Consider the following 15059-nt stretch of genomic DNA (forward strand, 5'->3'; position numbering starts at 1 on the left):
TTGATAGTAAAGCAGTTAGATCTGTGGTTTACAACCATTTTGCCACAGACCCTCTTGGATCATTTCCCCTTTGTTCTCCCCATGTTATGTTTCATCTATTTGAACTTGATATATTAAACTTTAATTCAAACCTGCATTTTTATTCATCAGAAACATATGTAATTGTCATTTAGAGTTTCTGATCAAAATGAGATAAACAGTACTACCACACTTAATTTGCCAAAGCAAAGAAGCTGGTGCTTTAACATTTATATTTTAATAAATTGCCATGCACAGGTACTTGACTTCTCCCCACTTCCTGAAAGCATTAAAAATATAATCCCTTCCCCCACCAATTCACCATTTGTAACCAGGGGACTCTGTGCCGGGAATCACTGGCATAAGTGAGGCACGTTGTTTGTAGAAGTAAAGCATAGTGTTGGAAGAGAGACTGAGAGATTTATCTGGTTCGCATCCTCTTCATGGAGGTAGTTGAATGTATTTTCCATTTCCTGTTTTTCATCTTTTCCACCTAATTAGTATCAGCGAAGCTGATATTCCTGAGGGCAGGCTCGGAGTCCATGTTTGCTCACCAATGCATTCCCAACAGCAATCACCACTCCTGGCCCACCGTGGCTGTATGGTGTGTATTTGTTGCAGGCATGCATGAAAATGTAACACACAGATGGGAGATGGAGACAAACGTGGGGCTGCTGTGTGCTGCAGTAGTCAGTAATGTGCACCGAGGTGTCATGCGTGGTTTTACCTTTCATCTGCACAATTTCCTCCAGAGACAGGAAGTCACAAGGCTGGTAAATGGCTGATCTGGGATTCGAGCTCAGATCTCTCTGACCCTCAGACCATTCTTGCGTGCTGCACAGAAACAGTGTAGACCTTGACATGAGCATTGTGTAACAGAAGCAAAACATGAAGAAACCATTGCTGGCTGTTTATAGAAATAAAACAGTGTTGTCTTTTGATCTGGAAGGCCTCTGGCTGATAATTAATTTGTAATTTAACTTCCCTACAGACCACAGTCCCAGGCAGAAGGAATAATGTGATGCTGCAGCCGCTGCAACCTGATACTCCATATAAAATTACTGTTATTCCTGTTTATGAAGATGGAGATGGTGGCCATCTAACAGGAAATGGAAGAACTGGTAAATGTCTTATCCCTTTTATAATCTTTAAGTTTTGCCTTTACCAATGCATCCCAAATACTACATAATGCTGCATTAACATTTACATTAAACATTGAATTTTGGCAAAAATGATATGGGAACAGAATTTTATGTTAACTTTTTAGAAGTCCACTAAAAGAAGAAAAAGGAGACAAAAATCTGCATGTTCTGTTTTGTTGAGATGGTTTTGTTAAAACCATCGCATATTTTCTGAATAATGTTTTAGTTTGTGTGGGATCAGTGAAGGAGGTAGCTGTTAACTCAGTCAATGTAGTATCAGCAAAAAACACTATCCTGATAGAATCTTAAGTCATAAAGAAGCAAGATGATTATCAATCATCTTTTGTCTTTACAATTTTTTTTCTATTGTACCAAGTAATTTACAGAAAATTATTTGCATTCGGGCCCCTTTCTAACTTACATAGGAGTCAATTTCTTTTCTTTTTTCTTTTTTTTAAAGATTTTATTTATTTATTTGACAGAGAGAGACACAGCGAGAGAGGGAACACAAGCAGGGGGAGTGGGAGAGGGAGAAGCAGGCTTTCCGCAGAGTGGAGATGCTTAAGGACTGAGCTACCCAGACGCCCACAGGAGTCAATTTCTTCCTGTTTAGAGCAAAGGTTCTCCAAGTCAGTTGCTTGTTGGAATCACCTGAGGAGCTTTAAAACATGCTTGTGCCTGGGTACCACCCCCAGAGATACTAATGGATTTGGTCTGAGGTGTGACCTGGATCTGCTTACATTCTAGTGTACAGCGAAGATTGAAAGTCACTGGTTCAGCATAAAGGCAGGCTGGGCTATAGGTCTGAGTTCTGTTACTGGTCAATATGGGTGTTCTTCTTTCCACTTCATTCTGCAAAAATCCACTTAAGTAAATGATTTCAGGTGCCTTGCTACATTCGGTTGCCCCAACTCTTTTGGTGCTTAAACAATCTTGACATTACAGAATTTGGGAGAGGTAACATTTAAAAACTCCCAAGAGAAAAGCGTGACTAGAGTTGTTTTAGTTTAGTCTCTCAAGGCTAGGAGTTTATATATTTATTGATACTTATTTTCTACAGGACTGAATCAATGGAGACTCAGTTTAGTGATTCAAGATGATTTAAATTGAACAACCTTTCATTTTTCACATTCCCTTTGGTTTTAGAATATATTTTGGTACTTTTCTGGGGGAAATGGCATGTTTTAGAATTTTGTGCTTTTCAAAATATATAAAAAAATCTTTACCAGACTTGAATTTTCCAGGATGTGCCAAAGCCGTTTCTAGTTTCTCTTGCAAAAAAAGTTTTTAAGTTGAATTCTTTATTTGTGTAATGCGATAAATAATAACTCAGGGACGACTCAGCATGCTGCCTGACAGCATTGGTTTACAGGGTGTGTAGTTGGAGGCAGTAAGTACCTCTGGAGGCTTGAGGATTTGCTCTAGGTTATGCTGGGGGAGGATAGAAGGGTGCTGGGAATGAATATCATTTTAGTCACTAGCTAGCTGTGTGGTCTTGGGCAAATTGAATCTTATTTATGTGATAAGGTGGTTGGACTAGACAGTTTCTAAATTGCTTTTTGGCTCTAACAATCTGTAATCTATAACATGTTAAAAATGGTATGAGATCTCTTGTAGTTTCTGTAATTCTACATTATATAACCTAACAGCTCTGGGACACCTCAGTTCCTGAGTCCATTTGAGGGCTGTTCGAATTTGGATAACTGCTAAGCTTTCTGTTGAACATTGCAAAACTTTTAGATTGTTTTCTGGATGAGGACATTATAGGATTTTATTAAATTATTCTCATGGGACTGCACTATCAGTACTCATAGTCAGTACTCATAAAGGTCTATGCCCTCCTTGTGTGTCAATGAAAGGTCAGTAATGTGTGCCAATATTTGCTTGCAGTGGGACTGCTTCCACCACAAAACATACACATCTCTGACGAATGGTACACGAGATTCAGGGTATCCTGGGATCCTTCACCCTCTCCGGTTCTTGGATATAAAATTGTGTATAAGCCAGTGGGTAAGGAAGCACCTTTATTATCATAAAAATGCATCAGAAAGCTGTTTGTTTATGAGGGAGAGCTCATTAGATTCTCTTGGTAGTTCAGTTGTCACATCCCCTCCCACAAGAGGCAAGACATTTTTGGAAAGAATGTTCTAAGCCAAAAGTCTGAAGTGTCATTGTTACTATGAGTGCAGATGAGACTCTCATTAAATTGCATAATTAAAAACTTTGGCCTGGTTCATAAAATTACACAAATGGAATCTGTGTCCAGACATTCTATAAGCTATTATGATTGTGAAATAATGCATATTTAATCACTATAAACTCTTATCTTTTCCAGTATGTCAAGGTGTTATTCCATTTGGGGCATATGCATTTTAGTTTTTTCTTGCTGGGCTTGCTTTCAGCTTCCCATTGACATGTGCACCTAAATGGATATCACCTTGATTAAGTGATTTGCTATCTTAATTCCTGTTCTGTCCATATGCTTAGCAAAATGGAAGAAAAATACTCTTCATACCAAATTTGCCAGGGTCTCTTCCACACCTGAGGAAGGGTGTGAGCTAGGAAAAGATTGAGGAGAGAGGACAAGAGAAGGGAAACATGGGCCTTAAGAGAGATAACCGAAGGGAGGAGGAGGTGTTGGTAACTGAGGACCTTTAGTAACCAAACTTGTGGGTCGAGGACCAAGACAGAAGTTCTTAAATCATCTCTACAACAAACTGGAAAAATGTTAAGTGAGCATATGCAAAGCACTATGCTGCCAAAGTGGGGCTTAGAGAAGAGGCTTGAGGGTTTAGAGTAGTTGACTGTGTGATAGAATTTATTCATTAAAGGAACATTGATGACATATCTACTACATTCTAGGTACTGTGCTGTGTATGCTTTAAGAATAAGAGGTGAAGAATTGAGTCTCTGCTTATAGTTTTGTATTCACTATATAATGGAACGTGTGTTACAGTGAGCAAGTGCATGATGGGCTGTGGAATTAATGGTATTCATACTATCATTTGAGTATAAGTTATTTGATTTTAAGGAAAATATGAGACTGGGGTGGAATATTTCTTTGTCTTTTTGTGATTGTTATTAAAGGTTCCAATGAGCCCATGGAAGTTTTTGTTGGAGAAATGACATCATACACGCTACACAATCTCAATCCTAGCACTACTTATGATGTGAATGTTTACGCTCAGTATGATTCTGGACTCAGTGTCCCTCTGACGGATCAAGGCACTACCTGTGAGTCACGTATCTTTTTCATGGTTGTAAGAAAAATGTAGTACAAATTGCAAGGTCAGCCTCTTTTAATTTTATTTCTTCTTAACATATGCATGTTTCCTTGGCACTAAATAAGTGGTTCTTTCTTGTCCAGCCAAACAAATATATAAGGAATATAATTGAATATACAAAGATGTATGTGATGAGATATTTTTATTTCTCATAAGATATATTTTGAATTTTGAAAGATAAAAAGTATAGAAATTATGATTTTATCCATGAATGATCTGTAAAATTAGATTTGGAATGCTACGTACTTTTTTGACATATGATGTTTAAAAATATATTACCTAAATGCATTGATTTAACTGAAAGTTTTCACAGAAATGCCGTGATTACTGACTCAGCCCAAAGATAGATTTTTGTCGTCAACAAGTACTGAATAACTATTTAAAGACTTAGGAGATAGCCCTTTAGAAAAATTTCTTATTATTTTACATGAGACAACATGTAGTGTCCAGTGGGACTATGTGGAATTTCTTTCCCTTGAAAATTAGTGATAGAAAGAGAGGTCTGATTTAGCTGTACCACATTTTCATGTATGTTTCATGTAAGTTTCTTACAGGGAGACATACTAAGAATTTAGGCTTTTTTTTTCAGCCACAGAAGTTTTAAAATTGTGTTATGATTAAAAGTATGCTTTTTTGTCTTTATTTGCAAAGTAAATCTATTTCTTTTTTTATTTTGTAGTGTATTTAAATGTGACAGATCTGAAAACTTACCAGGTTGGGTGGGATACATTCTGTGTTAGATGGTCACCTCACCGGGCAGCCACCTCCTACAGGCTAAAATTAAGCCCTGCAGATGGTACGTGTGCCAAAAAAATAAAAAATTAAAAAAAAATAATAATAAAGAACTGGAGCACATAGTAGCGACATTTTAAACTTCAGTAAAGGAGTGAAAGATGAAATGATATATAAAAATGTCTTTAAATACAGTTGATGGTGACACTGGTATTTCCTTTTGTCATAATCAGGAAGCAGAGGACAAGAAATCACAGTGCGTGGATCAGAAACCAGTCACTGCTTCACTGGTCTTTCACCAGACGCTGATTATGGTGTCACTGTTTTTGTGCAGACACCAAATCTCGAGGGACCTGGAGTCTCTGTCAAAGAACATACCAGTAAGTTTTTGAGTAATCTGAAAATCTCTGTATGGCTTCAGAATAGAATGTTCTAGGTAAGGGAGACTTAAGTGACTCCCGTGTAGGCACTTCTTCCTATGGACCACAGTAATTATAATGACGGCAGATTCATGAAGAAGGAATCTGTAGCTGGTTCAGGACCTTTCTCTATAACAAATCCACGTTTTCCCCATTACAGAGTTGGTGTTATTTTAAGGAAAAGGCTACAGGAGAGAGATAAGGTTCTTGCTGGCAGTGAGAAGATGAATATGCACCCATAGTAGTGACTTTTACTCACTGACCCTATTCGAAGGTCTTTCATGTGTCCTTTGAGTCGTGGTTTTGCTTTCTGCAGCTGTAGTCAGTGTTCGAATGACTACAGATGACACCAAATTTGGGTAAAATAGAATTTCCAGTCTATCAGTGCCAATGAGATTTGATTTGCTATCTAGGACTTAAATTCCTCGTAAAATGGACTTCCTGTGATATGAAATTTGCACAGGTTCCGTTCTTCTAATTATTCTTTTTTAATTCTAGCTGTAAAACCAACAGAAGCCCCTACGGAGCCACCCACACCTCCTCCCCCTCCAACAATTCCACCGGCCCGGGATGGTAAGTGGCGGTACATTCAGCTGGTAGGGATTTATAGCCTTCTTATTTATGTAGCCTATACATGATTTCCAATTGATATAGGGTATTTCCGATTTACTATTCTTGCTGAAGAATTTTTAGATTAAAAAAAAAAAGATTATCGGTAATTGTTCTCCCCTGGCCCATTTTGGTGTGTATGAAATCAGTCATGAACTATAGTGCTTCAGTTGGAACTCTGTTTCCTTGATTTTGCGGATTAATGTCTAGTGATACTTTACCTAGTCCATGGTCACATGATGGACATTCCTTTCTCCTGGCTGCCGGCATCAGTAGGCACTGTGAACGGTTTTGGCTGTATCTTCAACCTACCCGTGGGGCCTTTGGCTTTGGAATTCCTGGCTTCTGCCCTGGATTGCACAAAGCTAAAAAATATTCATTCACTGAAGTTCGAGACATAATTGTCACTTGCAGTGAACTGGCAAAAAGACGTGCTGAGCTAATAGGACTGGTCTCTCAGTAATTTGGGGCAATTCTCAGTGTTTTATCAGATTTAAGTTTAAGCTAATTAACTACTGGTTTATTCTTTTTCCCACATTCTGTTTCCAGCATTTAACTGAAAGACCTTCAGATTTTAAAAGCATTTTTCTTTTGTCTTAGAAGGTTCTAGAATGCTACAACTTTATTAAACCTATTAAATAAATAAAATTAAAAATTAAAAGTGTATTCTTATAGGATAAAATAATATTATACAGGGCAAATAGTGTTATTATAAGGTAAAATAATAATGGGTTTCTTTAAATTAGACTGTTGAAAGAAATTCAGTAAATAAATTTGGCTTAAAATGTTAATTTTATTTTAAGAGACTCTACTTTTTAAAGCAATCTTAGGTTCACAGCACAATTGAGCTGAAACTACATGGAGTTCCCATATATAACCTCCCCCACACCACCCCGGCTCCCCTGGTGTCAACATCCAGCACCAGAGTGGTGCATTTGTTACAATCCATGAGCCTACATTGGCACATCATTTTCATCCACAGTCCACAGTTTACATTAGGGTTCACGGCTAGCGCTGTATATTCTACATGTTAGGTTTTTATATACTGAAATTTTAATTTTTTTTTAACCCTCCAAGTCTGAAAATTCAAATCAAAGACATTATTTTATTCTTTCCCTTCTTCCCTCCCTATAATTCTAGTGGCCTAATTTAAAATGAAAAGACACCTTATTTGCACCAAATCTTCACTAATTATACACAAAATCTCTATACCCACTGATGGCTGTTCTTAAATTCTGGACATCATTGCTTTTCATTTGATTTCCTCCTCTTCTATTGTTTGAAGCCACTTGAACAGTTCCATGAGGAAAGAACATATATTTGCATAATGGATCTAAACAGATGGAGTAATTCCAGAGCAGAAATTGAGGGCCCGTTAGACTAGTGCTCCTCAAACTTCATTGTGCATGTGATTTGTCTGGGTATCTTGTTGTTAATCGAATCCAGGAGGCCTGGGGTAGGGCCAAGGATTCTGCATTTCTAAGAAGCTCCCAGGAGATGCTGCTGCTGCTGAACTACACCTTGAGTGGTGGGGTTTTAGGCTACATTTCTTGGTTTTGTAACTTCATTTGAATGAAAAAATTCATGAGATTTGGGGTTTCTCTGTTTTTTTTTTTCCTCAGTATGCAAAGGGGCCAAGGCAGACATTGTATTCTTGACTGATGCCTCCTGGAGTATCGGGGATGATAATTTTAACAAAGTTGTAAAATTCATCTTCAATACTGTGGGAGCCTTTGATGAAATCAGTCCTGCTGGAATTCAGGTGGGTACTATTTCATAGGTGGCTATTCATTTGTAATGTCTTGTTGTTTCCTTTGAATATTTGTTTTTAAGTAGAAAGGATTTTTTTTTTTTAAAGATTTTATTTATTTGTTTGACAGAGAGAGACAGCGAGAGAGGGAACACAAGCAGGGGGAGTGGGAGAGGGAGAAACAGGCTTCCCGCTGAGCGGGGAGCCTGATGCGGGCCTCGATCCCAGGACCCCGGGATCATGACCTGAGCTGAAGGCAGACGTTTAACGCCTGAGCCACCCAGGCGCCCCTAAGTAGAAAGGCTTTTCAGTATAAACTATGTTTTAACTTTTGTTATTTACTATTTTCTTGACACATGAATTTTTGGGAAGGAGTTGGGCGTAGATGGCAAATAGAAAAATAAACCCTCCTCTAGGTATTCTCTTGGCTAGATGATTCTCCTTTTGAAGAGTTTAGGGCATTCCTACTCTGACTTCCTGCTTAAGACTTCCAATGATGATACATTTCCACAAAAGGTCATCTAATGTTCTGGAAATTAAATGCATTATGATTGTCATACTCTGTTAAGTTAGAGGACTCTGTGATGAATAGTGACTGGAGTGGGTGTGTGGCATTTTGTACTTGGTCATTGTGGCATCTTAGATTATGAAAGTAAGAGATTTTGACATAAGCCACAAATAATTTCATAAACAAATCACTTCTTTTTTTATGGAATATACTAAATTTCAAATCCCCAAATAATCCTGGGAACATTTTTCCAACCCAAGAAGAGTAAAAATTCAAGCTGGTTATAGTCTTAATTTAATGTATTAGCAACCAAGCCATCTTTTTCATCCTTCTAGAAATTGAGATTTCTAGTAAAGAGTAAAAAAATAAGTACTGTATTTTATTAACTTCTATGTACCAGGACTTTCTATATATGATTGTCAGTCCTTAAAACAACTCTAGAAAGAAGTATAATTATCTCCATTTTACTGATATGGAAACAAAAGCCCAGAGATGCAGAGAATTTGCCCTGTGTCACATAGCTACCAATGGGCAGAACCAGGATTTGAATTCTGACTATGAAGCCTGTACTCTGTCCAGTTAATCATACTGTTACTACACTTGTGGTGGGTGCTGATTATTATCACATAGGCAACATTTTAGTATTACCATAAAGAGTGGATGCAGTTAATGAGAAGAAGCAGTTGGCTGAGAACCAATTGCTTCGCCGACATTTGAGTTCAAGATGGTGTGTTCTCATTTCTAATCCTGGGACTTCACTCTTCCCTAGCTTTACCCATCCCTTCCTACATCCTAGAGAGAGGATGTGGATACCATGTGAATACAGCATATTTACAATGTTAATATTATCAACAATTTCATTGAGGAGTAGAAATGAGAGAATTTAATGAGACAATAGTATCAGTGTTATAACATTAGCTATAGAGAGCTTATAATATTCTGTCAGATCTAAGACACTTGCCCATCAACACCAGGAGGAGCCACTGGAAAATTAAAATATAAAAAGAGGCATCTTAACCTCATCACCGACCACATTTCCTTTCAGGTCTCATTTGTGCAATACAGTGATGAGGTCAAGTCTGAGTTCAAGCTGAACACATACAATGACAAGGCCCAAGCCCTGGGGGCCCTCCAGAATATTAGGTACCGAGGAGGCAACACAAGGACAGGTACAGTTAATCAAAGTGTACGTCGACCTTCACTCTCCAAAGTGTTGGGCGTGGTAGAACCGAGTGTACTATCACATTTCATTATTCAGATTCTTATCAATCGAGTGTGACTAATGGCACTTGGATAGTTTTCACAGAACTGACACCAAAATGTTCCATGCCACACTCTATAGGCAAGGCTCTCACGTTTATCAAGGAGAAGGTCTTGACCTGGGAGAGCGGCATGAGGAAGAATGTCCCCAAGGTGCTGGTTGTGGTCACAGACGGTCGGTCACAGGATGAGGTCAAGAAGGCAGCTCTGGTCATCCAGCAGTCAGGTAAGCCCTGGCAATCCGGTGCCTGGTGATCGCACTCATGATCTTCACGTGTTTTACGTGTTCCGGAATGATTGCGAAAGTTGAAACTGCTGCTTTTACTTTATTGTTCCTGCTTTACTCTGGACTCCGTACCCTTGAAATGTTGGTTTATATTTAATCATGGATGGTTTAGTAATTGCTCCAAAAGGACATGGTATATATCTTCACTGAAGATGTGACTCGGGGTGTATAAAAGAGCAAACCTACCTTCCCCAGAGTGGCTGGCAGGCTACAGAATGCAGTAAGAGAATGCTCCTAGAACAGGCTTCATGCCACAGCAGACATGAATTTTGGTGCTGGGTCCCCGTGCAAGGAGAAGCATAGGGAAGCCTTTAGCTTTAGCACGTCCTTGCAGACGCAGACCCGATGCAGATTGCTGAAAGGAGGTGTAGTGAGGCCTCAGGAAGACATCTTTGGGGTCGACCTTGAAAAATCAAATACCCCGAGAGCCTCCTGGCAACACTGCCCATTGGATTCATTTTTTAGCATTACTAAAATGAATGAAATGAGGTCTTACCGGTACTTGCATTCACACCCTCCACACCCCCGATTCCCAACCCCCAGGCAGAGTCCAAGGTTAACATATTTTGGAGAGAATTATATTTTGTGCAAATTACAAAATAATTTGTTATATGGAATTTGTCAACTGGACATACAGGATTCTTTGGCTAAAAGTATGAGTCATGATTAGCGCTAAGTCATACCGTCTTCTTTCAATACAGATTGTTCTTTGCCATGACTTTTTTTTTAAAATAAATTTTTGCCTTTATGTTGCACACTTTAAGAGGATATACACGTATTTTGGGCTTTTGGCTGATTTAAGTTTGCAGTTATGAATACTTGCTTAAGTTACATTATTCATATCTCGTTAGAGAACTAATTTCTTATATAGTCTATTTTTTCTACTTTCAAATTAAGCTTTTGGAGTGAAGTCTTTATTTATTTGTATTAGCCTAAATAAATGAAAGTCTATTGCCAGTGGGAATTGTCAATTCCATTTCGAAAATGGCTAGAGTGCTGCCCTTGAGCCTGAGTTTGTTGAGAATATCAGTTTCAAGAACTCAGATTTTAAAATGAGCCCATTCTTGGTTTCTGGATTACATAAGCCTAAAATGTTAATGGTGCCTAAGAGAGCTATAGAATAGATGAGTAGATTAGGACTGGGGGGTCTCTGGAAGGAAACGTGCACCACATGAAGACTTCCTGCTGTTAAAATGTGCTTCTCTTAATTGTTAGGATTTTATTTTAGGAAACCCAATTAGTTGAGTTTTCTAAGCCAGAAAATAGGAAGACCTGGAAAAAGTACCTCTTTATTAAAGAGAGTTTATGTCAATTAAAAGGACTTGCTGCATCTACTGAGAAAATTCAGCATCATTTCTGAAAAGATTTTATTTTGAATTGCTGAAACAACAAAGGACGGAAAAAAGGATCTGTAATTCACTCTAAAAACACTGCTTTGCAGGGTTCAGTGTCTTTGTAGTTGGCGTGGCTGACGTTGACTACAACGAGCTTGCCAACATCGCCAGCAAACCAAGCGAACGGCATGTGTTCATTGTTGATGACTTTGAATCTTTTGAGAAGATTGAGGACAACCTCATTACATTTGTCTGTGAAACTGCCACTTCAAGTAAGTCCTGGTCCAAATGGATCTACAATCTCACCTGTTTTGGAAGATAACAACTTAGTGGACAACTGTCTGTCCTATATGGGATCAAGTCTGTGCATAAATAGATCCTGGGGAAATCACTTGGGAATCTGATGAATCATTGTTCCTATTGAGATTGTGCTAAATGTGTGTTTGTCAGAGGTCCGCTTTTAGCTTTGACGATGTAATATTCCTTGTATGGAAATGAAATATTTTAACATACCCTTTTCCCACCATCCTGATGCTATGACATTTGAGTAAATTAATCTTCAGCTTCGAAGCGCATTTCTGAAAGATGAAGGTTTTCCCTATTAGTAACCAATTGGTATTTGTTCTGTCAACATCCGTGCTTCAAGGGAGCAATGAAAACACTGACCCTTGCATGTGCACTCTGTAGAAATGCACTCGGTTTTCATTTGTTTTTTTGGGTGTAGAGTTTTTATTTTTTGCCAAGACTTCAAGTTCAGTTTTTAAAATACAGTGAAGGACCAAAGATTAATTATTTAAGTCAATTATCCTCTTCCCCATCCATAAGTGCTGATTCTTGGGATATTATATTATGGAGACAGTTTTGTGGCTAGTATAGACCCCTGGTCCTAAGAAGGGCTATACTTTACAAGTGTTATATTTCCCCCTATTAAGCATTAGTAAAAACTCAGAACTCTAGGTCGAGGTGGCGGTAGTCAACAAACGGCCGTGGTTTACTGTGAGAGCTTATGCTGGAGTTCAGAATGGAGCTGCGCTGGGGGAAGTGGGTTTGGATGTACTGTTGTCTCCCTTGTACTGCAGGGGGTCCTGAAAGCCAAACCCTGGTAGCCCTGGCTCTGGGGGGGGTGGTTCAGGGTGAAAACTATGGCACACTCGTCACTGTTAGGTGATGTTTGGTGGCCAACATGAGGCTCGGCGGCATGTCAAAGATGGCTGAATAGGGGCAAACTCCTCCTGCCTTTGCCTACCTTTAAAATGCCATGGGAGAAAGCTTCTTTCATCTACTGAGGAACATCTGAAAATTTAATTCTTTTTACCTCTATTTTAACTTATTGAATTCTCTATTAAAATCCTTTCATTCTATTTTACTATTCATAAGAACACTGTAAAATGCCCACTTGGGTTGGAGAATTAAAGGAGAAAACATTGATTATACTAGTCGGTATGAGAATTTCTACCACACAAAGGAAGTGTACAAAAAATAACATATAAAAGGGTAGATTGGTGTTATTTTTTATAAATGAATGAACAGTTACTTGGTACATGTACATAGCTGACTTCTGTGCATATACAATGTGTGTATTTCATGTTGATGAATCGTACTTAAAGAGCACTCTACATTGCAGGTTGTCCTCTCATTTATTTGGATGGCTACACCTCACCAGGTAAGCGTTTATACCCTTGAACTAATTTATTTCAGGATTTAAGCAATAAAATCATTAAAATAACCTCATTTCAATATTGGTTTTTCTTTTTTTGTTGTAAAGGTTTTAAGATGTTAGAAGCATACAACCTGACGGAAAAGAATTTTGCTTCTGTACCAGGAGTCTCTTTGGAGTCAGGGTCTTTCCCCAGCTACTCAGCTTACAAGCTTCAGAAGAATGCCTTTGTGAATCAGCCTACGGCGTAAGTGTGACAACTAGGAGGTTCCTTTTCTTATAATGGGCCTGACACTTTCCCGAGGTTCTTAGAATTGTGCTGACTTCTTAAAAGCTAGAAGCTTTAGAATTGTCAGCAGTCTCTTTATGGATGATTTAGTTTAGTTTCCTTAAATATAGTCGAGTTAAGTGTCTTCCATCAGGTCCCACAGGAGACTAGGACTCAAGCCTTGCTATTCGCAGACCCAAGAATGTCATCCTGGTTCTGTATTATTATGGATTATGGACCTTTTAGGATTTAAGGCTAGGATTGTAGATTTAAGGCTTCTTCTAAGGGAGGCTGTTTAAATAGGAAGGCAACTAATTATTTTGAACATTTCTCACTGTGGTGCAGAGGGACAGAATGGAATAAGTGCAGAATGCGAGTCGGCATTCTTTTTATTGTTTCAGATCTCCAGAAGATGAAATATTGTGGCAGTTTTGCTTGTCCAAGATCAGACAGGCAGTGGTTAGTTTTTATTGGCTAGGGCTCTGGCAATCTGTTGGGGTAGCTCTAGCTGTTGTTACTTTACTTCGCGAAAGTTTGCACCTGGGTATCATAACTAAAATATGTAATTTTTTATTTATTAGAATTAAAACACTTTAATGTTGAAAATATGTGTTTGGCAGCTTACGGAGAGAAAAGAACAAGAAGAAATAAAGCCTTCAGAATCTTAGGACAGGATCAGAAAATGATGTCTGAAATTTGAAAAGCTTTGGGAAAGCTGATGGAAAATTCAGACTAAAACCAAAGCTAATTTCTTTTAAGAAAGCACAGATCATATTGTTGTAGTTTGACCACATTGGAAGTTCCTAACTCTTTTATGGTTAACCATGTTGGTTCACAGCTTTAGATTTGTCAGTGAACCTTAATACCCAGTGTTTAACTTTCAGTCACCACAAGATATGATTCCTGCGTTTTAACTTACGAGAGCCTACTGTGTTCTCAAGAGTCAGAACTTGTGGCTGAAAGAAGCTGAAAGGAAGAAGCATAAATGCAATTAAAAGTTTTTTCATCAGCACTCACTAACTGAGGAAGGAGAAAAATGGATTGGGAGGGAGATGAATTAATATGGAGAGGATAATATTTTTAACATGGATTATTATGAAGATAGTGGGTTTTTGCAAATACAAAAGGCATTGTGTCAGCTTGCCCAGAACACGTTTCAAGAAGCAGGGCAGCATCGTATTCCGGAGGCAGCAGTGGTGCAATACCGGGACATGAAACTTCAAGAGACATTCTGTGCCCTCTGTCAGTTTGTGGAAGAATAGCTTCTTTTCTGTCTAAGAGCTGAGAAAGCCTTTTCACTACCCCCAGGAAGAAAGTATTATTAAATGGTCTCAGACGGAAACCCATCAATCCTGCTTCAAAGGCTCCCCCAGAACAATGACTGACTCAACTCTGGAAGAACACACGGGACCACATTTTTTGTCTAATAGTCTTAGAGCCAAGAAACACTTCCTTTTAATTGAATCACATCCTTTATCATCACTAAACGTTTGCACATGTACATGGCCTTAACATTTATTACTGGTTTTATTTTTGGGAACATGTGAGCTTCTGGAGATTATGTGATTTATTTGATTTCAAGGGAGGAATTTGGAAGTGTAAAAACGACTAGAGATAGGGAAGGAGAAATTAAAACCTTAAGCCATATGACTTATGACCTCATACCTTTTACATTGGGAATTAAGTAAGATTCATTCTCTTTAAATTACATCCATAGATATAAAGCCCATCACTCTAAAATTATTATGTAATTTTATAATCATCTTTGTGTCTAGAAAAAGTTAACAGGATA

General features: G+C 38.3%; 1 protein-coding gene across 1 annotated transcript in view; it reads left to right on the forward strand.

The window, feature by feature from the left end:
- COL12A1 (collagen type XII alpha 1 chain) overlaps positions 1-15059 on the forward strand; it is a 111805-nt gene that overhangs the window by 69030 nt on the left and 27716 nt on the right. Inside the window, exons 37-48 of the mRNA XM_028097677.2 lie at positions 1010-1139; positions 3051-3170; positions 4248-4394; positions 5124-5244; positions 5414-5556; positions 6094-6168; positions 7827-7966; positions 9508-9631; positions 9805-9948; positions 11450-11614; positions 12967-13005; positions 13108-13246. Coding sequence (XP_027953478.1) covers positions 1010-1139; positions 3051-3170; positions 4248-4394; positions 5124-5244; positions 5414-5556; positions 6094-6168; positions 7827-7966; positions 9508-9631; positions 9805-9948; positions 11450-11614; positions 12967-13005; positions 13108-13246 — 1487 coding nt within the window. The remainder of the gene's footprint in view (positions 1-1009; positions 1140-3050; positions 3171-4247; positions 4395-5123; positions 5245-5413; positions 5557-6093; positions 6169-7826; positions 7967-9507; positions 9632-9804; positions 9949-11449; positions 11615-12966; positions 13006-13107; positions 13247-15059) is intronic.

This window comes from Eumetopias jubatus, unplaced genomic scaffold, assembly GCF_037043125.1.
Source record: "Eumetopias jubatus isolate StellerSeaLion01/CBP00866 unplaced genomic scaffold, mEumJub1_p1.0 scaffold_6, whole genome shotgun sequence".
In the NCBI taxonomy this organism is placed as follows: domain Eukaryota; kingdom Metazoa; phylum Chordata; class Mammalia; order Carnivora; family Otariidae; genus Eumetopias; species Eumetopias jubatus.